This window comes from Ambystoma mexicanum, chromosome 3p, assembly GCF_040938575.1.
Source record: "Ambystoma mexicanum isolate Mex_15411 chromosome 3p, UKY_AmexF1_1, whole genome shotgun sequence".
In the NCBI taxonomy this organism is placed as follows: Eukaryota; Metazoa; Chordata; class Amphibia; order Caudata; family Ambystomatidae; genus Ambystoma; species Ambystoma mexicanum.
The window spans coordinates 346433058-346460330 of record NC_090925.1 but is presented as its reverse complement, the minus strand read 5'-3'; the positions used below and the strand labels follow the sequence as shown (position 1 = coordinate 346460330).

Genomic DNA, 27273 nt, shown 5'->3' with positions numbered 1-27273 from the left:
GATAAAATATGCATAACCTTGTCCACTTCCTCCATAAAAAGCTGGATATTTAGGAAGTATTTACTTTGAAAACAGATGATCTCATCTCATGATCTCAATCTCACACAATGAGGCCCAATCACAAAGTATTCAAAGTAAAGGACCAGTGGCAAAATATGAACAACAATCAATAACGGTCCTCTGCGGTTTTCAAAAGGAAAATTCACTTCAGAACATTATTAATATGGACATAATTGATAAAAAAACATTTTTTATACAAATTGAATTTATTATACACAGAGCAGGACAAATCCATCATCAATGTGAAAAGAAACACATACAGAAACTGAGCAATACAATACTGAAAATAGCAAAAAACATAATCACATAGTGATAAAGTGCAAGCGCACACTCAACCAATACATGAGACAAGATAGAACCTTTAGTTCATCCCAACGCCTGTCGCAACAGAACTCGGTACTTTGAATTATTTGCTTTAGTTGGCAAACTGTATTTACATTAGATTTACTATGGCCATTTATCAGAAACCAAAAAGCAAATTAGAGCAACATAAGTTTCTTGTCTCTTGTCAACTCGAGTTTCAGCTTTAGGGTCCTTCCTTTCTACCCTACCCAGCTTTTTTCAGGACAAAGCATTATAAAACCACCAGGGTGAACATCTTGTCATGTCATCGGAAATACAGCCCACAAACAAAGAGGATCTAAATGAACACTCTGTCAATCATGTTTACATAATATTTCAGATACAGAAATACAACTAAACAAGGGAAAAAGACGAAAGAAAAAAACAAGTGTTAGATTCTATCCTTATTTTAAATGCATATAGGAGACATGTCCAATTTGTAAAATGTCATCCTATGTTGAATCTTGAATCACAAGATCTAATAGTCCAAACAGACTCGCCCTCAGTGATATTTCAGAACTGTGAACAACTCTATTTCCCAATTCCTGCTCTGACTGCCAGATTTCTTAACACTAGCTCTTGCTCCTGCCCATCCACATGGCATATAGCTGGTCTTTTCCTGGCTTGCCTAACAGTTTAGAAGAGCAACTTGATTCATTGCTACTTTAATACCTGTGCTTTATTTTACATGACGCCTTTCTATGTGTTTTTGACACTTGCCAACATGGCGCCCATACTAGTCCACATCCTCGAAGGCCAGAACATGTCATAGCATTGGTCTATGGTCTTAGCCAGGGTTAGCAATGTGTATATTGACTCCTCATTATTGTTGGCCATTTGATGGCAATTTGTTCAGCTGAGCTTTAATTGACCTGCCAATCATCCCATGCAGGCCTATAGATGGTGCCACCTGTCTAGTCCCTTTATTTGCTAAACTGCCTTCCATGTTAAGTGCAAATGTACATAGCAAAGTCTACGAATGTGCTAAAGTAAGCCTAGTTGCTGTCACTGAAACCTGTACATCAAAGAATGGTACTAAAACAGGCTATCTGCCTAGCTACCACAATGTGTTCCAAACTGCTGCCTAAAATAAACACCTGCAGGGCTGTAAGGCCCAACACTGCAGGGATGGAAAAACAATTCCCATCTTAAGCTCTAATGGCAGTCGACAGAGAAAATATTTCCCACCACACACCACAATCAAAAGGCACACAGAGCACTTGCTTTTCCACTGGAGCCACAGTACCACACTCTCCAATGAAAGCACTGCACATGCACAGCGGGCACCACCTGGAAGAGCTGCCACACATGGAAACTAACACGCTGCGGCCGGGGCTGTATCTACAGGACATGCTCAGTCTCACTGCCGACTCTCGGCAGCATCTGGCAGTGTGTAGAGACGGTGCCAAGATGCTGATAACATGCCTGCTGCAGCAGAGAGCAGTAAAGACCAAGGGAGACCACCAAACTGTGGAGGACTTTAATCACTGGACCTTATGCTCCTTAGTTACATTGGACAGTTGTGTTCATTCTCTTCTGCCGAGGGTGGTAAAGATGTTTATTTGTGCCTCGAACCTTAGAATCTGGTAAATCATATTATGTTCAAATCTCTGAAGAACTGGCACATTCCAGGCCAAAAATACTGCTAATACCGGACCGAGCTACAGGTGCTTAGTTTCAATTTCCAGTGTAATTCCAACAGCAAATACCAATGCGGGAATAAACCTGCCAGTCACAATCCAATGCTGACTCAGCACCCAGTACAAAGAATCCCTTTTAGAGACTAGCCAATAGCCTCGATTTAATGGATGGCTTTATGGCTCATGTTGTGGGAGATTAGAATAGTGCTGGGGATATACTTTAGCTGCTGGAAGAGGGAGCAGTGGGGGTTCTTATGGAACCTTGCTTTTACTCAACAGTGGACGGTAGAAGAAACATGTTGGTGCTATCAAAGATGTGGATGCTTTCAGACCGTACTAGCTAATGGTATGGGCAGTGGAGAGGGTGCTAAAAATTGATATGGGCGATGAACAAGTAAAGTCAATAGTACAGATGCCAATGGAAGATAAAGAGTGACTTGGCTAATGGTAAGCCTGCAAGAAGAGAGTGCTAGCCAATGATATGAATGGGCGAGGGAGTGCTTACTGATGGTATAGGTGCTAGAAGACTATGTCTGCCAATAACGAGGCCAGGTAAAGGTGGTGCAAGATCGTGGTTAGATATGGAATGCAGATCGAGGTGGTATTTAATGTTATGACTGGGGCAAGAGAGTGCAAACTAAAGGAATCATGTGGCCGAAAGAAGCCAATGCCCAGATGAAGGCTTATAATGTGGGAAACAGATGGGTACAGTACTTTATATGGACAAATAGGCTCCTTCCCTAGCTAAAACCTTATGCTTCATGGGCAGATCTTCCCAAGGACATGGTGACATCTTTTCGGATGGAATCCAAGGCTCTCTGAGCTATATTGGAATGGGTCTCTCCAAAGCAATGTCGAGGATAATCTCTGCATCAGGATGGCATCTAAAGGGAAGGAAGAGAAACAAGCTGTTAGGAGAGCACAAAACAGTCCCTCTTCAAAGCGTCAGCAATGTCACTGTGGGGAAACGAGATGTTCCGTAAACAAAGATCAACGTGCTTGCAGAGAAAATTCAGAAGAATTGACCACAGGATACTGCCTCTGCAAGCTCTGTAGGTCTGGGACAGAGCCATGCAGCCATGTGACGGGCCTTTCAGAAGTACTGTCTAGTCAATACATCACCTACTTTTCCCCAAGGCTTCTTTGTCCAGAAAAGATGTGGATCAGGCCCAATAAAACTTGGAGAAGCTCAATGGTCACACATCATCGTCATAACATAGAGAAAAAGTACTGAAAGTTGGACAACCATGAGAAATTGTATTTATTTTGTCATTTGTAAAGCTCTCAAAACCAAGGCGCTGTTTGCACAGGAAACAGTAGCATAAGAATATAATTACGTAGTACATTAGGAGGTAGCAGTTACATTAAGATAAGTAAAAGTCACAGTAAAACGATTTTTTTATTAAAGATTTTTATTATTATTTTATAACACTCCAAACATTACAAACAATTAGGACTTCCGTGTTTAAGTTTCACAACGTTACATTACAGAATACACTCTTCTGTCCTCCCCCCTCCAACCCCTTTAACTCGAACCCCTGTGTCCATGTCATCAGCCTGTTCATCTTCAGGCATGTCAACTGCCAATATCTCTTCCGTGTCATCATCACTATGGTCGGCCTCAGAGGGGCCCGCCATTGAGGCCACCAATTGTCTCCATGCTATTAGGGGTCCCACTTCCTCCTCCCCCCCTGCTGACCGCTTCGTACCAGGCAGCCGTTTCTGCCTCTGCCCACTTCATGAGGTCAGCCCACCACATCTCTATTCTAGGTCTATGGCTGCTTTCCAGCACATTGCAATTCTCCGTTTGCCCAGGATGTAGGCCAGGTCCTTCATCTTACTAATGTGCCTCAGGTTATGTGGTCTGGGAAAGCCCCCAAGCATACATGCTGTCATGATGCCTACCCCCGGGGATCCAGACCAGGTCCAGCAACCCCGGAAGCAGGCATCAAGTTATTTTGGGCAAGCCCAAAAACCCCTGCTAGGGGCTGATTGGGTGCGGTCCTGGCGCCTATGGCACCAGGCTCATATGGAGAGTCAGTCCTCGCGCCGTAGGCGCCAGGCTCATAGAGTAGAACTTACCTGATACAGACCATGCTCAAGAGCTCCAAGCCAAATGAGGCTTGGAAGGGACTATTTTACGTAGGGACTATTTTTTACTCGGGCGGGGCTGGGGAGGAATACTTACCTGGGATTACTTTGGAGGCTATTTAAACCACGCCCCCAAAGAGCAGCACATGCTTTGTGTTATTCTGCATCCAGCAGCGTAACGCTCACCGTGCCTGCAAGTCTGCACCCAGCCTTCTGCCACGCCCGCCTCGAGTTTGGAGCAAAAGGGAGAAAGAAGGAGAAAAGGTTAGAACAAGAGCAATACCTTTGATCCTTACCTGAATTCCCGATCCATCGTGCCTTCGAGCTGGAAGAAAGAAGTTATTTTATGCGCGTCGCCTCGCCTGCTGCAGCGCCGCGCTGAACTCACCGGCCTTCGCAGCATCTTCACATTCCACCGCATCCTCCTGCACGTTCCCGTCGCATTCTGGCACCTAAGGAGTAGACAAGAACAGCAAGGTGAGCCAAGGGAATACACAGAGGAATATTAGTAACCCCCCCCATAGACTTACCCGATTTTACCACCGGGGGTACTATTGCTCTTCACGGGTCGGCGCAGCTTCCACTGCATCTTTGCCGAACCCCGGCCCCTAAGGGGAAACAAAAGGACAGCAAGGTGAAACAAAGGGACTATCAAGGGGAACCCTCCTCACCACATTAGACTTACCTGATTTTACCGCCAGAGGTATTATTCCCCGAGACTTCATACTTTCTCTCAGTGCCTGAATAAGGGAGAAAGCAAGAGGTTACATATTGACATTATTTATCGAACTGTGTTGCAAATACAAATCCTTACCAGAATATTACCGGTTGCCACAAGGAACTCTTCGCTAGGGTCAAGCTGCAATCTGCAAGGAATCGGACAAGAGTGAAAGTCAAGCATTTTAACTCTTACGAACTACATACTTTTCGGAGTCAATATTGTTCTGGAACTCACCAATTCCTTCGAGCCAGTGAAGCAACTGGTTATCAACGCGCCCCTGCGCTCAATGCAGGATGGAGAGCTCATCTTTTCAAACCATCAGAGGAATATTCCTACAGGCCAAGCAAACGAAGCTAGGTGGGCCAGTCCAGTCCGTCATCTCGGCCCTACGCATCACATTGGTGGAGACTGCAGCTGTCCAGTTCAGATCGACGCCTCTGTGGGAGCCAGGTGAGCGTAACACATGCCCAAGCTGACTCCACCTCCAGCATAATCCGTTTTCCTGCCAAGCACACCTTCAGTTCTGTCCAAAACCTTCCCACCTCCGGGCAAGCCCAAAACATGTGTAGCATCCCAGCTTCCCCCTCCCCGCACCTAGGGCATTACTGTGTCAACGGGCCACCAAATCTGGCAATTTTACCGGGGGTCAAATTTGCTCTATGAGTGACATATAATTGAATCTGCTGGAGCCTCCCGTTTCGGGACACCTTATTATGATACCTTTGGGCACTATCCCATTGCCCATCCGACATGGGTTCTCCCACCTCTTCTTCCCAATCTTGCCTCAGTTGGAGCAACTCCTTCCCCACTTTGGTCCCCAGTAGCTCATATATGCGGGATATTTCATGCCCACCCTCCGAGATGTCATACATTGTCTCGATGGTAGCATCAGGTTGTTCCGCAAGCACTGCCGCAGGCCACCTTTCTCGCACTTGTTTAATGATTCTAGAATAGGTGATGTGTTGCCCCTTATGCACCCCGGTGTCTTCTATTAGCCTCTGAAAGTCCAATGCCTCCCCCTCCTGCCATATATCTCCAAGGGTAGCCAGGTCCATCGGTTCCCAGTATCTGCGGACCCCTTTTATCATTTGGGGGTCCTCTCCGCATAGCGTCACTAGCGGCACCTGCATGGAGAACGGAGCTGGGTATCCCACAGTCTGCCATGCTCTATGCCACACCTCCCAGCCAAGTACCAGCAGCCTCACCATTCCTAGTACCTTTGTTTTAGGTAACCACACTGTCTCTCTAAGGAAGTAGAGAGCAGGGTCCTTACATAACAGCCTGGTTTCAGCCGTTTCTTCTTCAGACAACCACCTGGCCACATATTGCAGCTGTCCCGCCAAGTAATACAACTCAAAATTCAGCAGGTTTATACCACTCCTATGACACGAGTTTTGTAATTTCCAGAGGGCCACCCTGTTCCTGGAGTTATGCCATATAAAACCCCTGCACAGGCGTTGGAGCCTGGCAAAGAAGCGCTTGGGGATCACATACGGGATGCTTACAAAAAAGTGTAACAGTCTGGGCAGGACTACCATCTTAATCAGAGCCGCCCTCCCCATCATGGCCAGGGGTAGTCTGGACCAAAATCCCATGCTGTTTTTAATGCCTGCAACTGCCTTTTCCGTGTTGTGTTTGTGTTCTTCTCGTATTGTGTGGTATATGTCAGTGCCCAGGTATCGGAACGTCTCGGTTCGCCAGGGTATTGGCAATACCGGTAGGCTCCTCAGTAGGGCACGTCTGTATCTTCCCAGGGGGAACATGCTGGATTTCTTGGGGTTCACTGCTATGCCCGAGAGGGTAGCGTATCGTTCCATCACCTCCAGGACATATTGTAGGTTCTCCTCTGGGAAGCGCAGATATAAAATATATCACCGGCATACAATGATATGAGATGCGAGCCTAACACAGTGTGGATCCCTTTCTCCCCATATTGCTGTCTGAGGCATACTGCCAATGGCTCCAACGCTAGGATATATAGCATAGGCGACCAAGGGCAGCCCTGTCTAGTGCTCCTGCTGAGTTGCCATTTATCTGAGATGGAAGCGCCCGTTTTGACCCTTGCGATTGGGGAACTATATAACATTTTAACCCACCTTAGGTACCCAGGCCCCATTCCATATTCTCTCAGAGTCGGTAGCAGCCAATGCCATCTCACTGAGTCGAAGGCCTTGACCGCATCCAGCGAGACAATTGCCAATTCGCCAGGGTCCTTCTCTGTGTTGTCAATAATGTGGTGAAGTCTCCTTTGATTATCAGTTATATTCCTACCAGGGACGTAGCCTGTTTGGTCGGGGTGTATCAGGCTGCCGATGACTCGCTTAAGACTGTTTGCCAGCACTGCCGGGAGGATCTTGCTGTCCTGATTAAGCATCGATAGTGCTTGTCTGTGCTTGGCTTACCTGGTTTTAAGAGCGGGATGATCACTGCCTCCCGTAGGGACTCTGGCAGCCTACCGTGCTCAACCGCCTCATTAAGCATGACCAGCAGCGGGGGGAGCAGCTCTTGTTTGTATGTTTTGTAGAATTCGCTGGGGAGCCCGTCCGACCCCGGAGCTTTGCATGTGGGCAGGTGCTGGATCACTGTATCTAGTTCTTCTGAGGTGATTGGGGCATCCAAGTCTGCCCGTTCCAGATCGTCTAGAGTGGGCAAGCCTATGTCTTCTAGTGTGTCCTGGATCTCTTGGTCCCTTACTTCCCCAGCGTCCTCATTAAGACGTTTATACTATCTAAGGAACTCTTTGTTTACTCCTTCTTGGGTATCCCAGATCTGGCCTCCGTCCCCCCTTGTCAGTCCAGAAAAACAGACACCCCTCGATCGGAAGGCGATGTACTTTGTTGGCCGAAGACCAACCGCCTCATGTGTTTAGTATTAGAAAAATTTAGCCATAAACTTGACTGAAGTGCAGCCATTTTGAGGTGACTGAAATCACCATTTTGTTTTCTCTAACGTTTGCCTTTTGCTTCATGTCAAAACTGCTTTGCTGAAATAGTATTCTGCTCCACTGGTGCATAACGCATGGCCGCGAGAGACATGTTGAAACATAACGCAGTAACCCTGACAGAAACGCCCAGTCTCCTTCCTCACATATCCTTGGAAAGCAAGCAGCAAGGCATTCTAATCAGTACAGCAGGTGCCAGCTAGTCTCGGATACACAGTAGAAATGCTAGAAGCGAACATTAAATGTCTTGAATTATGCTCTTCTTTGCGGACCCCCTTTCCTGAGCCCTGTAGAGCTCTGGGGAGCAAGTTGACCGCCAGCACACAAATAGAAACCAGGAGATAGCAAGGCCTGGAATGTGTCTCTCCCCTACGCACAGCTTGTTTGTTTGATGAAACAGAAGCATTGTGTTCTTTTAAACAAAGACTTATGTCTGTAGGTTCGCAAAATTGCAAACTGTTGCTAAATGAATGTCTGAAGATGTCATACTCGTCACCATTGTCAATCATCGTGCCCAATTCAAAGGAAATGTATTATGGGCGGTATTGGAGGTGTCACTACTGATTGTAAGATGCCTGCTTTGTATATATGTAACTGTTGTATGATTCTCGCTCTCTTGCGTCCCCGAGGTCTGGTAGACACACGTCACGGGGTGTGGGACTCAGTTGGCCAACTGAGACTATTTGCTTTGCAATAAACTCTAGATTCTGAGAATACAACCTTGTGTCTGGAGTATCAGTTCGTGTGTGGTGATTGTGCCTTGTTTCTACATGCGAGGGTCCCCTATACCCTAGGGGCCCCTTCAAGATGGCGCCCGAATAGGGACCCTTCCCCACTTGTTCCATCGTGTACGTTGTAAGATAAGGAAGGTGGAGAGAACGGCGAGGACAGGACGATCGAGCCGGGATCAAGAGGTGTTCGGGGCGCCACTGCGAAAGCGATGAGAGACTCCTTTGCAGATCTTCACACAACTGATCCCAAATCGACGTGCCCGGCCAGAGAAAAAGGAGACGTGGGTCCCGAAACGAGGCAGAGTGAGCCAGAATACGCAGACACAACGTCATTGGTTGCGTCAGTATACGGACGAATTGTGTCTTGAAAAGGACAACTTGATTGATCAGGTGAGTCGTGCCCCGATTCAAAGTAATCCTGATATTGGTTGAGAGTTGATTTTGCAAAATCAAACACCCAGTGTCAGGTTGATTAGCCAAGGGTAAGGTTAAAACATGCCTGGGGTATTGTCCACCCTAGTGGAATTTTTCCGCTGCGGTAGACATCTTTGGAAACTGGCCAGGTTGCACCACCCGTGGGAACGCTGGCGTATGATATGTATGTTAAATATGGTGTGGGAGCGATAATGTTTTGTGAGATTTGGCATAAGCAAACCAGAAAACAGGAAGATCCCCAGTAGCCGAATCATGGGAGTTTTGAAATGACGAGAATAGATAATTTGGAGAAGGTGTTGATGAAAAAGAACACGCCCTGCAGCATTTGATATTCTTAGGGACTGGAGAAGGGAAGCTATGCTTCGCTGGAGAAGTAGAGAGAAACATGCGCGCAGGCATAAGTCGAAAGCAGAGAGAGTGAGAGAAAAGGAGGAGGAGGAGTGGAATGATAGTTTGAGAAAGTCAAATAGACGCGACCAGTTGAGTATAGAAAAGAAGATATACCCACAACGAGAGTTGCATTCACCAGACAAATTAATAAATAAAATATTAACTGATACAAAGCGAGGCCCCAGGGGAGAGACTAAAAAGACTGCGTTTGTACCTATCGCTCAGCCCCCTCCGGTTGCTCCACCCCTCCCAACTGACCAAATCCCAGCACAGCCACAGACCGCACAATCAGCGCCTCCCATTAGCCAGTCAGTGCTGCAACAGTAATTTCCCGTTCCCATTGTCCCATCTGCACCTCCCTCCCCAGAGATTGTTTCTGTCCCATTTGCCCCTCCTGTGAGTGAACTTGAACTCGTTGAAACAGAAGAAGGGGCCGGACAAAGTGGATGTGCGAGAGTGACCCATAGTGTGATCAGCAAGGAGAGAAAGCGAGAGTTGCAAGAACAGGCCGAAATGTATATAAACGGGAATGATGCAACGTCAGCGCTAGCTTCGATGTATGACTTCAGAAGGAGCAATGAAAGACAGGTAGTGTTGGAATGCATGGGGGCATATGTAGTGGCGAGATGGAAACAGTTAATTGGAAAGCTACTGCTGCAACGATTGTTGGATTTAAATGCATTAGCGCGCTGTAGAGGGAGAGAGGAAGAGATAAGGGAACATGTAGACCGACCTTTTGAATTTGAGAATGAACTTGATGGTGAATATGCTGAAATGTTTGCCACACCAGGGTATAGGAGTAAAGATATTAGGAGAGATAGGACGGAAGCGGTAGAGCCCTATTTACAGCGGCGATATTTACAGTCGACAAGACAGACAGGCGATAAACTAAAAGTATGTGTAAGAGAGGCGTTAAAATGGATTTCAGATCCCAGCATCCCCACATTGGAAATACATGAAATATTTGATGAATACCCCTTGCCCATGAAAAGAAATGCACTGCAGATAATGGCTGAACATCTGATAGACAAAGATATAAATGAAAGCCAGTCCCCCTGAAATAATGGCAGTATATAAGAGAGCACTAGAACGTGGAACAGGAGAGACAGCATGATCACTTGACTTGGGAATATTATTGCATATGAGAGAAGGGGGAGGAACAGTGAGTGCAGTATTTCCCACCTACCTTTGTGCCAAAAGTAGAAATCCCTGGGGTTAATGGGGGCGCAGCGCAGGAAACAGAAACGCACTATACAGCCCAATATGTACATGTCCCCTTTTCCAGACAGGAAGTGAATAACATAAAACAGACGATTCCCAATATAAGGAAGAATCCCGCAGGATTTTGTAAAGAAGTAGGTTCCTGATTACAATCATCCGTGCTCACCATGGTTGACCTAGATCTAATATTCCCAGTAATCCTACCAGCAGACATATGGAAGCAAATAAGAAAAGTGGATGATGAAACGGCCTATGGTGCCACATGGGCGAATTTAATAAAGGAGGATAGAGAAAAAGAGGTGGGGGAAAGCCGGGGCCAAATATGATGGCGTTACCAGCACAGATAATACAAAAATTGAAAGAAATTGTGCCAGAGAAAAGAATTCAATGCGACAAATTGACTGTGTGTGTTCAGGGCAAGGATGAGTTAGCGACAGATTATTTTAATAGATTTGAGGAAGTATTTACAGATTTCAGTGGACAGGATGTAGGCACAGAAGCGGGAAAAAGACAATTTGTTGACAAATATGTGAGAGGGTTAATACTGTTAACACTTCCAATCCAAAACTTAATAATGACATCGGAAAGTGCATGGCAAGCCAAAACGTACTACATATGGCCCAATGTTATGAGAACAGAGTGAACACAGAGAAAGAAAAAGAGGTAAAGGATAGAGCGAATTTGAACACAAGAGTGCTACTCCAGCAAGTGGCGGGACACAATAGAGAAAGAGGAAGTTCATAAGGCAGAAATAATCTAAACATGCATGGAGGGCCTCTGGGATTGAATCAGTGTGCATACTGCAGAGAGGAAGGTCACTGGCGAGCGCAATGTCCACATCTGCAGAATAGAAATGGGTATGGCCAAAAAAGACAGCATAGGGGGCATCCAGGAACTAATGGGCAAAATAGAAATAGCGTACAGCAGTACCAGAATGGTCAAGGGAATGGTACCCAAAATCAGAACCTAGCCCAGAATCAAACTTCTACTCCGAATCAGATCCATCAAAACACGCAGAATGGAAATAGAGGTAGGGGCCGGAAAATTTTTGATACCTGATCAGGTGCATACTATAGTAATAGTAGCGATTACACATCGGATGATGTGTTGTTTCCCCAATAGGAAAGCCCAAGACAGGGGTCTGAACCAGTGTCTATTCCCGTGAATCAGAATGGACCGTACGTAGAAATGAAAGTCTGGAATGGAGAGCATAGCTTTCTCGTAGATACGGGGGCACAATGGTGCTCAGTAGATCATCACTTGGTTCCAGAGATACCACTATCAGGGCAAAGAAACATTTCAGTAGGGTTCGCAGGCACCCCAGTGATAAATCCCGTGTCCCAACCAGTAGCAGTGACATTAGGCCCATTCACTGAATATTGTCCATTTCTCTTAACAGGGAATTGTGGGTAGAACCTTTTGGGGTTAAATCTATTGAAAAAACTGAGTGCAGTTATCCACTGTACACCAGATGGAGTATTTTTGACTATATCACCACAAAATGTGCCGGTATCATAATTTGTGTCCAAACCTTTGCCAGGAGAATTGAGTGAAGTGCCAACTTGTATATGGGCGGTGAATGACAATGATGTGGGATGCTTGAAGATAGAGCCAGTGAAGATAGCCCTGAAAGAAGGAGTAATGTTACCGCGTATTCCACAGTACAAAATCTCAGCAGAAGGAGAGAAAGGATTGAAAAGTATTGTTTCTGATTTGGTAAGATTGGGAGTGATTGAAGAGATCACAGGCAGTACTTGTAACAGTCCCATTCTTCCGGTGTATAAGAAAGGAGGTAATGAGGTACCGTATCGTTTCATAATTGATCTGCGTGCACTGAACAAGGTAGTAGATCCTCAGTTCCCATTGATTCCAGATGTTACCACAATTTTGACAATGATTCCTGCCTCGGCTGAGTACTTTAGTGTTATTGACTTGAAGAATGCGTTCTTCAGCATTCCAGTACACAAGGAAAGTAGATATTTGTTTGCCTTCACACTAGGAGGACGATCATTCACATTCACACGCATTCCACAAGGCTACACAGAGAGTCCGAGTATTTACAGCAGAGCCCTGAAAGAACAACTAGATATGCTAGAGTTACCGCAGGTTGTATATTGTTATAGTATATAGATGATTTATTGATCGCAGCAGACACAGAGAAGATTTGTAAAAAGAGTACGGTGTTGTTATTGATCCATTTAGAAGCGAATGGCCATAAAGCAAGCTTAAAGAAATTCCAATATTGTCGAAAGAAGGTGACTTATTTGGGTTACCTACTTTCGAGAGAAGGGAGAAGACTGACGCCAGAAAGAATAGAGAGCATTTCTGGTATGCCTATTCCAAAGACACAGAAAGGAGTCAGAGCCATAATAGGCATGGCTTCTTATTGTCGGCAGTGGATTGTAAACTTTGCATTGATTGTGAATCCAATGGTGGAGTTGACCAAGAAGGATGTTGTGGTGCCTTTGCAGTGGAATGAAGAATGTCAGAGAGCATTTGATCTGCTCAAAACTGCATTGTGTTCTGCACCAGTTTTGGGCACACCAAATTATGAAAACATTTTCAGATTGTTTGTTCACGAGAGTGAAGGTTGTGCGTTGTCTGTTTTGACACAGGAACAAGGTGGAAGAAATAGGCCATGTGGCTATTTTTCTTCCGTGCTGGACCCTGTAGCGCGCGCACTACCAAGATGTTTGCGAGCTGTTGCAGCGGCTGCTGCGTCAGTGAAGCAAACCGAAGGAATGGTATTGGGGCACACCTTAATTTTGATGGTGCCACATGCCATAGACGTTCTACTAAATAGAACGCAGACGCAACACCTCACCTCTGCTAGATTAACTAGATATGAAATTGTCCTTTTTGTGCCACACATCCAAATTATGAGGTGTAGCGCTTTGAATCCTGCAGAATTAATGCCACTTCCCACGAAAGAACTTGTTGAGAATGATACACCTCCCCATGATTGCTTAATGGTTACTGAGGAAGAAACGAAGGGGAGAATTGATTTCAGAGATACCCCACAAAAATAGCCCGACAGAGAACTGTTTTGTGACGGCTCCTGTTTTAAACTACCTGATGGCACATCAACTGCTGCCTATGCTATCACCACATTAAAGAGCATTGTAGAGAGTAAAAGAATCCCCTACAACTCTGCACAAGCGGCGGAGATAATAGCCTTGACCAGAGCCTGTGAGATTTCTGAGAATCTATGTGTAAACATATATACTGACAGTCAATATGCCTTTCGCGTGGTTCATAACTTTGGCCGACTTTGGGCTGAGAGGGGTTTCTTGACATTGCAAGGGGACAGAATTCAGCATGGGCCTTTGATTGTACGATTGCTGTCTGCACTCACATGTCCAAAGCGCCTAGCAATAGTGAAATGCGAGGCGCATAAAAAGGTAACATGCAAAGTGGGATAGGGAAACACATTTGCAGACAGGATCGTGAAACAAACTGCCACTGACTTGAATACAAAAATGTTAACAGTACAGTCTGAGGAAGTGCCCTGCATAATCGAGAATGGAATTGCTATGGTAAATGAAATGCAGGCAGAAACCACTGCGGATGAAATACAAGGGTGGGCTAAGGGCTCTGCTGAATTAGATCTAGAGGGCTGCTGGGTAGAGAAGAAGAGTAGAAACTGGATGTTGCCCAATTCCTATGTAACTGCAATGGTCACTATGGCCCACAGCCCTACTCATATTTGTGCCAAAAAGATAATCCAGCATCTAGCCACAGTATTGGAGAACCCGCACATAAAAAAGAATGCCGAAAGGATGGTTCAGAACTGTATCACGTGCCTACAACACAATGTGTGGAAGGGAACGGTGACTCCAACAGGGAGTTTTGGTCCTCCCTCTATGCCTTTTGAGGTAATCCATTTTGATTTCATAGAGATGGAGAGATGCCAAAACTTGAAGTATGTCCTAGTAGTTATATGTGCATTCAGTAAATGGGTGGAAGCATATCCACTAAAAGACTGTACCGCCATGAGCACTGCAAAAGTAATGTTGAAGGAGTACTTCTCCCGTTTTGGTCTGCCCCGTGTCATATGGTCAGACAATGGTCTGCATTTTGTGGGCGCAGTAATATTACAGATTTGCACAGGTCTCCAGATTGAGAAGCGATTTCATTGTTCTAGACAACCCATGAGTGCCGGTTTTATTGAACGCCACAAGGGCATCCTGAAAGCCAAAATAAGCAAGATCTGTACAGGAAACAAGTTAAGTTGGGTAGACGCATTACCAATCGCGTTACTGTGTATGCGTACATCTGTACAGGCAAGAACTGGGCTCTGCTCATATGAAATAGTCATAGGGCATGGGTGCACAACATACGGCCCGCGGGCCAGTTGCGGCCCGCCATGCTCTTTTGTCCGGCCCGCGAGGCACAAAGACTTTCCTAATGGAGGGCGGCCCGCGGCCGCCCTCCATTAGGAAAGTCTTTGTTGTCTTCCGGGCCGGACAAAACACTGGCCGTCATTGGCTCAGCACACATGCACCACGTTGCTCCTACGAGCCACGTAGTGTGTGTGCTGACCCAATGGAGGGCCAGCACTACGGCTGGCGTGGTCCATAAGGCTTGATGCCGGAAGGCATTTCAGCCTTGGACCACGCCAGCCGTAGTACGATTCCAGCTTTCCTGCTTACCTGCCTTCCAGCACGTCTCCGGTAAGTGGTCTGTTTGCGTTTGTGTGTCGGGTCTGTTTTACTTTGTTTGTGTGTGTATGTTGCGGTGGGTGGGGGGGTGTCGGATGTGTATGAATGTTGGAATTTGAATGTATTTTGTGTGTGTGTTGAGATGCGGGGATGGGTGTCGGATGTGTATGAATGTTGGAATTTGAATGCATTTTATGTGTATGTTGAGATGCGGGGGTGGGGGGGTGTCGGATGTGTATGAATGTTTTGATTTGAATGTATTTTGTGTGTGTGTTGAGATGCGGGGATGGGTGTCGGATGTGTATGAATGTTGGAATTTGAATGCATTTTATGTGTATGTTGAGATGCGGGGGTGGGGGGGTGTCGGATGTGTATGAATGTTTTGATTTGAATGTATTTTGTGTGTGTGTTGAGATGCGGGGATGGGTGTCGGATGTGTATGAATGTTGGAATTTGAATGCATTTTATGTGTATGTTGAGATGCGGGGGTGGGGGGGTGTCGGATGTGTATGAATGTTGGAATTTGAATGCATTTTATGTGTATGTTGAGATGCGGGGGTGGGGGGGTGTCGGATGTGTATGAATGTTGGAATTTGAATGTATTTTGTGTGTGTGTTGAGATGCGGGGGTGGGTGTCGGATGTGTATGAATGTTGGAATTTGAATGTATTTTATGTGTATGTTGAGATGCGGAGGTGGGGGGGTGTCGGATGTGTATGAATGTTGGAATTTGAATGCATTTTATGTGTATGTTGAGATGCGGGGTTGGGGGGGTGTCGGATGTGTATGAATGTTGGAATTTGAATGTATTTTGTGTGTGTGTTGAGATGCGGGGGTGGGTGTCGGATGTGTATGAATGTTGGAATTTGAATGCATTTTATGTGTATGTTGAGATGCGGGGGTGGGGGGGTGTCGGATGTGTATGAATGTTGGAATTTGAATGCATTTTATGTGTATGTTGAGATGCGGGGGTGGGGGGGTGTCGGATGTGTATGAATGTTTTGATTTGAATGTATTTTGTGTGTATGTTGAGATGCGGAGGTGGGGGGTGTGTCTGATGTGTGTGAATGTTTGTATTTGAATTTATTTTGTGTGTATGTTGAGATGCGGGGGTGGGGGTGGGTGTCGGATGTGTATGAATGTTTTGATTTCAATGTTTTTTGTGTGCTGAGTTGGGGGGGTGGGGGTTCGGGTCTGTATGGGTGCATGTTTGTGTGTGTGCTGAGTTGGGGTTGGGGGGGTTCGGGTCTGTGTGTGCTGATTTGGGGGGTGGGGGTTCAGGTCTGTATGGGTGCATGTGTGTGTGCTGAGTTGGGGGGTGGGGGGTTCGGGTCTGTATGGGTGCATGTGTGTGTGCTGAGTTGGGGGGTGGGGGTCCGGGTCTGTAAGGGTGCATGTGTGTGTGCTGAGTTGGGGGGTGGGGGGTTCAGGTCTGTAAGGGTGCATGTGTGTGTGCTGAGTTGGGGGGTGGGGGGTGGGGGGTTCGGGTCTGTACGGGTGCATGTGTGTGTGCTGAGTTGGGGGGTGGGGGGTTCGGGTCTGTACGGGTGCATGTGTGTGTGCTGAGTTGGGGGGTGGGGGGTTCGGGTCTGTATGGGTGCATGCTTGAGAATGTGTGTGCTGCGTTGGGGGCGGGGGGTTCGGGTCTGTATGGGTTCATGCTTGAGAATGTGTGTGCTGCGTTGGGGGCGGGGGTTCGGGTCTGTATGGGTGCATGCTTGAGAGTGTGTTTGGGGTATAGTGTTTGGTTGGGGGTGAGGGGGCCATGGGGCATAGTGTTTGGTTTGGGTGAGGGGGCCATGGGGCATAGTGTTTGGTTGGGGGTGAGGGATAGGGGGCATAGTGTTTGGTTGGGAGGTGAGGGACAGGGGGCATAGTGTTTGGTTGGGGGTGAGGGACAGGGGGCATAGTGTTTGCTTGGTGGGTGAAGGACAGGGGGCATAGTGTTTGCTTGGTGGGTGAGGGACAGGGGGCATAGTGTTTGCTTGGTGGGTGAGGGACAGGGGGCATAGTGTTTGCTTGGTGGGTGAGGGACAGGGGGCATAGTGTTTGCTTGGTGGGTGAGGGGGCCATGGGGCATAGTGTTTGGGTGGGGGTGAGGGGGCCATGGGGCATAGTTTTTGGTTGGGGGTGAGGGGGCCATGGGCATAGTGTTTGGTTGGGGGTGAGGGGGCCAAGGGGCATAGTGTTTGGTTGGGGGTGAGGGGGCCATGGGGCATAGTGTTTGGTTGGGGGAGAGGGGGCCATGGGGCATAGTGTTTGGTTGGGGGTGAGGGACATGGGGCATAGTGTTTGGTTGGGGGTGAGGGGGCCATGGGGCATAGTGTTTGGTTGGGGTGAGGGGGCCATGGGGCATAGTGTTTGGTTGGGGGTAAGGGGGCCCTGGGGCATAGTGTATCTAGGGTCAATAAAATATATATAAGTTAATTAAACAGGCGAGATACAATAACTAAATAGAAATAAATTATAACAATGGAAAATGTGTAGTACAAAATGTAAGTTTGAAATGCAAATAAAAATCGTTACCCCTCAAAAACATTCTTTTTCCATGTGTTTAGTTCAAATTGGGGGTTTAAAAAGCCTCCTGCCACGCCCCGCCTACCGCCCCGCCCACATTTACTTTTCGGCCCACTATAGCCCTCATGTAAGGTACTTTCGGCCCTCTGTCAAAATCAGTTGTGCACCCCTGTCATAGGGAGACCGGCGAATGTTTGGTGTGCACCGCAGCTGAAACGGTTGAGGGAGCTCGAATACCCTGTGCTCAGCATTTATTGTAATCTGTTAATACAAAAATTGTGTTTGATTCATCAGCTGGTGCAGGAGGCATTACCAATAAGATACACTGGTCCGTGACATGCATTGGAACCCGGAGAGTGGGTGCTTATCAAGAACTTTGAACGGAAGACATTGCTTGCACCAAGATGGCGCGGACCCCATCAGATCCTCTTGACCACGCAGACTGCAATTCGTGTGGACGGGAGAAAAGCGTGGATTCACGCGACGCACTCTAAAAAGGTCCCGTCACCATCTGAAAAACTGCCTGATCGAGATGACCAGAAAGAGACAGCGGTCCCAGAAACGAAAGAGACGGTTGCCAGTTCTTTGCCACAAAAATTGCCTGATCCTGAAACAAAGCCTGAAAAGATTGCTGTAAAAGAGGAAGGGCAAAGAATGCCCCAACGTTGTCCAACAGAATTTGCATCACAGCCGCTTTGGCGCCCACAATCCATTGTTGCGCCACAGCCTGAAACGAAATTTGCATCATCACCTGGGCCCCCGCCATCATCTGTCATTGCCCCACAAGCTGACTCTGAGTTTGAGTCTGGAAGTGCATCTGCACTATTCATCGATCACACGATACCAGGAGCAAGGCAGTATAATCTGCGGAACCGGAAGAAGGAGTGATCAAATCATCATTTAGTTTGATTTTTTGTTGCCTCTGTTTCCTATCACGGATGAAGTAGGAACCGGAGGCCTAGAGGAGAGCGGCTTGAGGGTTGTGCAAATCAGACAGCCCAAAAAGTGAGGCTCCTCGGTGCTAAAAAAAAAAAAGATCCATGTGCAGATCACCCCTTGGGGAATCTGGTACGAAGGCAATTGATAAACTGCTCCGGAGTTCTTTGAGCAATGTGCAAGTGCACAGAGATCTTGCCCAACACATAGCAATCCAGGCTGCTAAGAACTGGCTGAATAGACTGAGGACAATTACCGAACTTATTGACATTCGAACGAGTGCAACGAGAAGAGATAATCACGACGAACATTGCTGAAGAAGAAGAATGAGAGAGAAGAATGCCGGAACCAATTTTTGCCTCCTCTTGCACCACTGCTGATAATGAGTTAAACAAAGCGCACGAAAAATTACCAAAAGGAAATTGTTGGAAAAATTGTATTCTGATCTTAACAATAACAATGTGCATAATGAGTATATTAGCCCCAATTATGACAGTATTAGTATTATGGTACTTGGAAGAAATACACCCATTAGAAGTGCTCTTGCCTGTTAGAAACATTTCCACTACTGAAAGCCCGGGTTCATGTGATTACTTACACCTTGTCCCTAATGGAAGAAAGACACAGGGAAGGTTATGGGAATAACACATTACTGCTAATAATGAATATGACACACTCAAATTAAGAAAAAATAGCTTTTGGGTCTGTGCCCATTTGCCGCAGCATGGTGGTAAAGGAATTGGATGGTATGTGCAGCCCCTGCCATTGAGTTCTGCATGTTACGCTTCTTTGAGTGCATTATATTATGGGAAATGTAACGAAAGCGAATCTGGTCAACAAGACCGAACAAATATGAATGAATTCGCAGAAATCATTATGAAACCAGTAGGTTGCTCCATATTCCACAAAGCACAATTGATTACACCAGTAATGATGCCACAAGATAGATTGTCTGTGCCCTATAAATCATCTGTGATCACGTTTCATATGAACCCAGAAGGAAATAAAAATGCAGTGCCCCCCTCTTATACATTAAATTACAGTCCACATTCTGTCCCCTTTTGCTTGAGAAAGAAGGGTTCTTATTTGGTGGGAACATTTACTAAATCCATGAACATAGCATTCCTTGATAAGGAGGTAGAGCCAATTTATGTAGGAGATCCTGTTTATTTTGTATGTGGAGAAAAAGCATATCCCTGGTTACCTAGAAACTGGGGTGGTACTTGTTACTTAGGATTCCTATTCCCTGGGGTATTCCTCTCAAGAACAGCAGACATAGCCAAATTGGCCAGGTCAAGACCCCGACGGAATAAGGAAGGATGTTTGATCGTAGAGGGTATAGCAAAATCATTCATACCTTTTTCGGGTCAAGCAATAAACTCTTATAAGACGACTGTCCAGAATATTAGAGGAAACAATAAATGGAACAACAGATATATTGTATAACATGACATTGGAGGAAAAAGGAATCAAATTAATGTCACTTCAAAATAGAATGGCTCTTGATGTAATTCTGGTTGATCGTGGTGGTGTTGCAAAATCGTGGGATCAGCCTGCTGCATATTTGTAAGGAACTCCTCCCCTATGATTTTCGAAGCGATAAGAAAATTGCACGTTTTAAGCTCTGACCTCCACCCTCCTGAAGGCAGTTGGGAATTAAACATAAGTTCCTGGTTCTGGGAAGTATTACGATCATGGGGATGGAAATTATTTGCGATCCTAGTAGCAGTGCTAGGAATATTTATGACATGTTGCTGCTGCATACACTGCTTACCTATAATATGCACTGAAATGAGCAAGGGATGTGTAAAGATGATGGAAAGGAAAGACACTACTAAAACAAACACTCCTGGTAATGATGAGTCAAAGACAGTAAAATAATTCATGTTAATGGATATTGATGACAATGAAGAGGAGACCAGTAGTGTGCAAGATTCAGAATCTGATTCAGATACTTGGTCAGAAGAGGATGCAATGTATGGATGAGGCGTTTGGCATACGGCCAAAAGGAGGGTTTGTCAGTAAGAAAAACAGACACCCCTCGATCGGAAGGCGATGTACTTTGTTGGCCGAAGACCAACCGCCTCATGTGTTTGGTATTAGAAAAATGTAGCCATAAGCTTGACTGAAGTGAGGCCATTTTGAGGTGACTGAAATCGCCATTTTGTTTTCTCTAACGTTGCCTTTTGCTTCATGTCAAAACTGCTTTGCTAAAATAGTATTCTGCTCCACTCGTGCATAATGCAAGGCCGCGAGAGACATGTTGAAACATAACGCAGTAACCCAGACAGAAATGCCCGGTCTCTTCCCTCACATATCCTTGGAAAGCAAGCAGCAAGGCATTCTAATCAGTACAGCAGGTACCAGCTGGTCTCGTAAAAACAGTAGAAATGCTAGAAGTGAACATTAAATGACTTGAATTATGCTCTTCTTTGCCGTCCCCCTTTCCTGAGCCCTGTAGAGCTCTGGGGAGCAAGTTGACCGCCAGCACACAAATAGAAACCAGGAGATAGCAAGGCCTGGAATGTGTCTCTCCCCTACGCACAGCTTGCTTGTAGAAACAGAAGCATTGTGTTCTTTTAAACAAAGACTTATGTCTGTAGGTTCGCAAAATTGCAAACTGTTGCTAAATGAATGTCTGAAGATGTCATACTCTTCACCATTGTCAATCATCGTGCCCAATTCAAAGGAAATGTATTAGGGGCGGTATTGGAGGTGTCACTACTGATTGTAAGATGCTTGCTTTGTATATATGTAACTGTTGTACGATTCTCACTCTCTTGCGTCCCCCGAGGTCTGGTAGACACACGTCGCGGAGCGTGGGACCCAGTTGGCCAACTGAGACTATTTGCTTTGCAATAAACCCTAGATTTTGGGAATACAACCTTGTGTCTGGTGTATCAGTTTGTGTGTGGTGATTGTGCCTTGTTTCCACATGCGAGGGTCCCCTGGGGGCCCCTTCACCCTAATTTCCCTGATCACAGGTTGTGATGTTTCGTTTTTATATAACCAGGCCAGCAATCTGCCCGGCTTGTCTCCCCCCGCATGCTGCCTTTCGACATACTTCTTATAGCTCAACTTGCATAATCTATTCCAGTGCTCACTGCTGGTTTGTTGTAGCAGTCTCCTCCTTGCCCCATCCCTCAGAGACGTGCCCCCCTTACGCATTATGTCTTCCAACTCCCTCTCCGTTTCTTGCAGCTCCCGTTCTTTACCCCCCTTGAAACCCCTGGATTTTGATATGGCTACGCCCCGCACCACAACTTTGAATGCCTCCCATATGGTTCCCACAGATTGGATGCTTCTGGTATTAATATCGAAGTACTCAGTGATCGCCTCCCTCAGGTCCTCCCGGAATCCCGAGTCTGGCAGGGCCTCAGCTCTGAGCTTCCACGTAGGGATTTGCGCTCTTGGGGGTTGGTGTCGCCACTCCAGGACTAAGGGGGAGTGGTCCGAAAGCACTCTGGCCTTATATTCCGCGCCCACCATTTCCCTTACTAACTCAGCAGCTGCAAACACACAATCCAGCCTTGTGTGCAGGTCGTGTGGTGCAGCGTAGTGCGAGTACTGCCTGTCCGCCCGGTGCAGCTGCCTCCAGACGTCTACGAGTCCAAAATCTCTCAGCAGGGCCTGTAACGCCTTTGCGGCCGGGGTGGGTTTGTCTAGTTTACCATCTCACCTGTCCAGTTTAGGATTCAATGTACAGTTAAAGTCCCCTCCCCATAGGATTGTGCCACCCAATAGGGGGCTAATTTTGCCATATAAAGTCCTAAAATAGGCCGCTGTATCTTGGTAAGGGGCGTATAAATGTATAATGCTCACTTCCCGGTTTTCCAGCATCCCCCGCACTACTATCATTCTGCCTTCCGGGTCCCCCGTAGACTGAATCAGTTGAAATGGTACATGTGGTGCCACCCATATGATAACTCCCCTTGCGTAAGCTGAGTATGTAGCTCCCGTGGTGCTCCCTTTCCACTTTCTCTTGACCACCTCCAGTTTCTCCCTAGTAAGGTGGGTTTCCTGTAGTAGTGCTATGTCAATCCTCATCCTTCTTAGGTACATCATTACTTTGTTATGCTTCAGATAGCTATTAAGGCCCCTCACATTATAGGTGACCACTCTAAGGCTACCCGACGCCATTTATAAAGAATCCCGCTTACCCTCCCAGTTTCCCCTCCCGCCTGATATGACACAAAATTTGGCTCGCTCCCTTCCCACTTCCAACAAACTCCCCCTCCCCCTTTCCCAACTTTAAACCACTGCACACAACCCCTTCCCTAAAACCCTCCCCACCCAACCCCAACAAGTGCCCAGCTCCATCCCTGGATCTCAGGTTCCCCCGCGTTTGGTCCTGCCTCGGAATGCCGAGGCCAGGAACCCGGCAGGGTGTCACCGGACTACCGGTGACCTAACTAAACCTCTCGTTGTGGGGGTATGAGGGCAGGCTCTGTAAGGCTCCCGCGCTATTATCAAGGTTTCTCGGTGCCAACGGATCATGCATACTTGTATGGCCCTTGCAACACCCGCCCAAAGGCTATGTCTTATACTATATTCAAGTCCCATTGTCTTAGGCTGCGACACCCTGGGTGCCACAGACATCCGTTATTTATCTACTCCTTCTGTCTGGATACCTGATTCTTGGGGGCAGCTCTGCATGTCCAGCCACCCCATAGCGTCCTCTGGGGTTTTGAAAAACAAGGTTCTGTTCTTATGGAACACCTTCAGTTTTGCCGGGTAGATCAGCATATACTTGTGGCCTGCTTCACACAATCTTCTTTTCCCAGTCCCAAAGTTCATGCGTCTGCGCTGCACCTGCAAGGTGTAATCCGGGTATGCGGTTATGTTTGCCGACCCCTTTTGTATTGTTCCGCCTTTCTGAAAGTGTTCAAGAATTCTTTCATGATCCTGGTAATTCAGGATCTTGGCGATCACCGGCCTAGGGGGGTTCCCCGGCAGCGGTCTCCTCGTCAGGGCCCTATGCGCCCTTTCCACAGCAAACCCCTAGGACAACACTCCCCCGGTTATCTCCTGCAGCAGCATAGATTCAATGTACTCCGTGGGGTTGGGTCCCTCAGCTCCTTCCGGCAATCCAACGATACAGATATTATTTCTTCGGGCGCATCCTTCTGCCTCCTCTGCTCTATTTCCAGATTCCCCACACGTTGCACTAGGGCATGAAGTTCCGATTTGTGGGTTGCGCAGTCTGCTGTGTTCGGGGCCACCTCTTTTTCTAGGTTCCCTGTGCGTTCCGCCAGTGACCTGACATCTTGCCGGAGAAGATTCACCTCCTCCTGCACCGCCCGCCGCTTTTCAATTCGGTCATGGCCAGTCCCAGTTTGGTCTCCCAGGCCACTTTCAGATCGGCAATTGTAGCAAGGTTCTCCTGGTTCGTGCCCATAGTGGCTGTACACCCCATGGGGGTTTTGTCTTTGCTTCTGGCTCCTTCTGCACCCGGCGATGTTCTGGCGTATTCGTTGAGCATGGGTTGCTTGCCCTTTGTTCTCAAATGTTTATTGGTCGTCGTGTTGTGGCAGAGAAGTGCGGGCAAGCCCCACCACTTTTGGCCTCCGGCCTTAGTAAAGTTTAGGCTGCTATTAGTGTTAGAGCCCAGCCGGGCCTTGTCAGGGGCGTCCTTAAACTGCCTGCTTTGCTCCTGGAGTGGGATGTATACTGTGCCGCCCATGACCTCACACTGCACCTCCACGCTCCGTGGGCCCCGTCGCCAACATCCCGACTTGGCAGGGTCTCATCCCATCCGCAAAGGTCCTCCTTTGCTGGCACACACGCCGGGCTCCATCTGTCCCGCCAGGACACGGCGGGCTCGGTCTCCGCTGCGCCTCGCCTGCCACCTTTCCCTGCGACGCAGCGGTCAGTTTATATGACCCTTTGTTTGCCGTCCGCCATTTTCTTCGGCCCCGAGACTCGGGCTCCCCAAATCTTCCAGCATCCGTTCCACGCCTGTCACGCCGCAGATCGGGCCCTCATTGCGCTCTATTCTTTCCCCCGATGTTCATGCATCCATAGGTGTGCGGCAGGCACATGTGGCAAAGGTGAAGCACGTTCATATCCAAGGATCAATGTCGGATCTGCGGGAGCCGTCCAAGAACATGTCCACTCACGCGGCCATGTAGCCAGGCCCCCCCCACAGTAAAACAATTGAATACTTTACTCAAGGTAGCAGTTGCAATAGGCACAGAGTGCCGCTAGAGTCAAGTACTGAAATATTTGGGTTGGAGCATTGGAGTGAGAGGAGACGGCTTCTAATCTTAGCAGACAAGCTTGGAAGGTGCTACGCACCATCCCTGATATAGCTAAAGACTGGACTTCGCATACTCAATTTCCTTAACTCCATGTTTGCTTGTACTCTTGGAGTGTTGACAGCCTCTGAATGGTTACCAGAGCACGTCCAGCTGCAGCTGGCTTCCCTATTTCCAGTCTTCAGTTTTTTGGGGAGTTAATAATAGTCAATTACACAGTTGGGAAGCAGAGGGGTGGTATAATGAGGAAAAGGTGACTATGGAGAACAGTAGTCACTAAGATGAGCAACTTTTACTTTCTCCCATGTCCCTTCCTCCCATTAATTTAATGTTCTCTGGAAGAATTTCAAGCATTAGAAAAATAGTGGTGTTCAATAATACTGTTCACAGAACTAATGTCTAAAGAATAGAGTTTGGATAAATTATGCAGCGTAGCCCAAACAGCTGTTTTACTTGCATTATTTAAAAAAATACTTTGGTGGGTAACAGGAGCAGCTTTGGCCCTCAGAGATAGTTGAAAAACCTTTGACCTCATAAAATTCATTAATACTCTAGAGATTTCCCAGTAGGCCTCTGTACACTGGGCCTCTTTTGTGTGATAACCTATTCCCAAATTGTCTCACAGGAAAAGGGTTGAGCTCGCTGAAAATGTGTAATATGGGGCCACTTTGAAAATTATTTCCAGGGCCTCTTGTGGTTCCCTGAGGAGTGTAGTGGGTTAGGCAGGGACATGAGCGTGTCAAGCGCGGGCCTTCGCTCAATTGGGTTTGGCAGCTTAGAGAGAGCCCGAGCCAATTAAAGACACAGCCATGGAGGAAAGGTGGGCTTCTCCAGCCCAGGGACATATTAAGTGCACCACAGAGAGGGGGCGTGGCTAACCGCCATGTAAGACGCACATTCGGCAAGCTCCGCACGATGTGACCAAGATAAACTGCAAAACTACGCTTTAATGAATGCCCAAAGCATCTGTGAGTCGCTGCAACTGCTGCAGAAGACATTAAGTGGCTCTATTCAGAGTCTTGAGGTCCCGCTAGCCCTAACCAGAACGGGGCACCGTGTTACGAAGAGCCTAAGGGCTGAGCGGAAAATGATGCCCGCCGCATGAAAGACTAAGGAGGTGCTGCACTCACTGACCTGGACCAACAATCTGAGGCTTTGTGGGTCCGGAAGGATCGGAGGGCGGATTGAAGTACTTCAGGTGCAGTCCGAAAGCTGTGAGAGGCGAGAAGACTGCTAAGATCGAGCTGCTGAGGCATGTGTGCCTGGTGGGGCCGGCTGGCTCTGGCGGCCCGACGCCCGTGGGTCTCTGCGTAAGGACCGTCCCCCGGAGAAGCCAAGAAGACAGGACGGAAGGCAGAAGCGCTGAACCCTGGTCGTGGTGAGCGGCACCCGAGGTGATGTGGGAGAACCAGGGAGCGGCGGCGCTGCAGCGAGGCAAGCAGAGATTGCCCCCGGTGAAATGGCTGCAACGGCACTGAGGCGAAGTGACCCGGACGGTGGGAGGCCTGCAGTGAGGAGTGGAGTGGTAACCCTGAGGTCGCAGACGAAGTTGCCTGGCAGAGAAGAAGACACAAGGTGAGAAGCTAGCCACTGGGGAGGACCCAGCCAGTGCGCTGCAGGCTCGCACCCCGGGGGCTGGGCTACCTTTCCCCCCTGCTGGACCATGCCCACATGGAGGAGGTGGATGCCTCGGCACCTGGTTGAGCGGGGCCTGTAACGGAGCGCAGAAGGCGCCTAAGGTGGACAAGGAGTTACTGCAGAGGGCTCGGAGAGGCGGCGAGAGGGCAAACACTGAACGAATTAGTGAAGGGGTCAGGCACTGCCTGTCCCATGGCACTGTGCAAGCAGAGAATCCGGTTAGGACCGGGCTCTGTCTTGGTGGTGACAGGGGGTTCCCCTAACATTTCAAATACGCGCCGCGGACGCCTGGGCGCGTGTGAACAGACTGCGCCCTGACAGGGCGGTGGGCCCGGGCGCTGGTGGGGCCAGCTGCCCTAATAAACAATAAAAAGGGAAACGGGCGATTCGCAAAGGCATTGTAGGCCCACAATGCCGCTCAACTCATCCCAGGGAGAACACATATGACAACGCCCAGCGCCCAAGAGCCATAAAGACTCGCCGCACAGCACCCACAACGAGCGCAAAGCAACTACACTACCCCTAGGGCCTAGGCTGTGTAGCACTTGCAGTGAACGCAGAGCCTCATCTGAGAATTAACAGAACTCCCAGCCATTGGTGTAATGTTCTCAAAGGGGATGAGAGCTAAACAAAAGCAGACCACCATGGAGACCTATGCGACTGGAGGACTAACGAGACCCAATACCAACACCA

General features: G+C 47.7%; 1 protein-coding gene across 3 annotated transcripts in view; it reads right to left on the bottom strand.

The window, feature by feature from the left end:
- Nucleotides 1–260: 260 nt before the first annotated feature.
- The window catches only part of C3PH20orf96 (chromosome 3p C20orf96 homolog), a 454062-nt gene continuing 427049 nt past the window's right edge, over nt 261–27273 (bottom strand). For all 3 annotated transcript variants that reach the window (XM_069650961.1, XM_069650963.1, XM_069650962.1), the window contains one exon: nt 261–2926. In XM_069650961.1, the coding sequence (XP_069507062.1) occupies nt 2866–2926 (61 nt within the window). In that variant the 3' untranslated portion in view covers nt 261–2865. The remainder of the gene's footprint in view (nt 2927–27273) is intronic.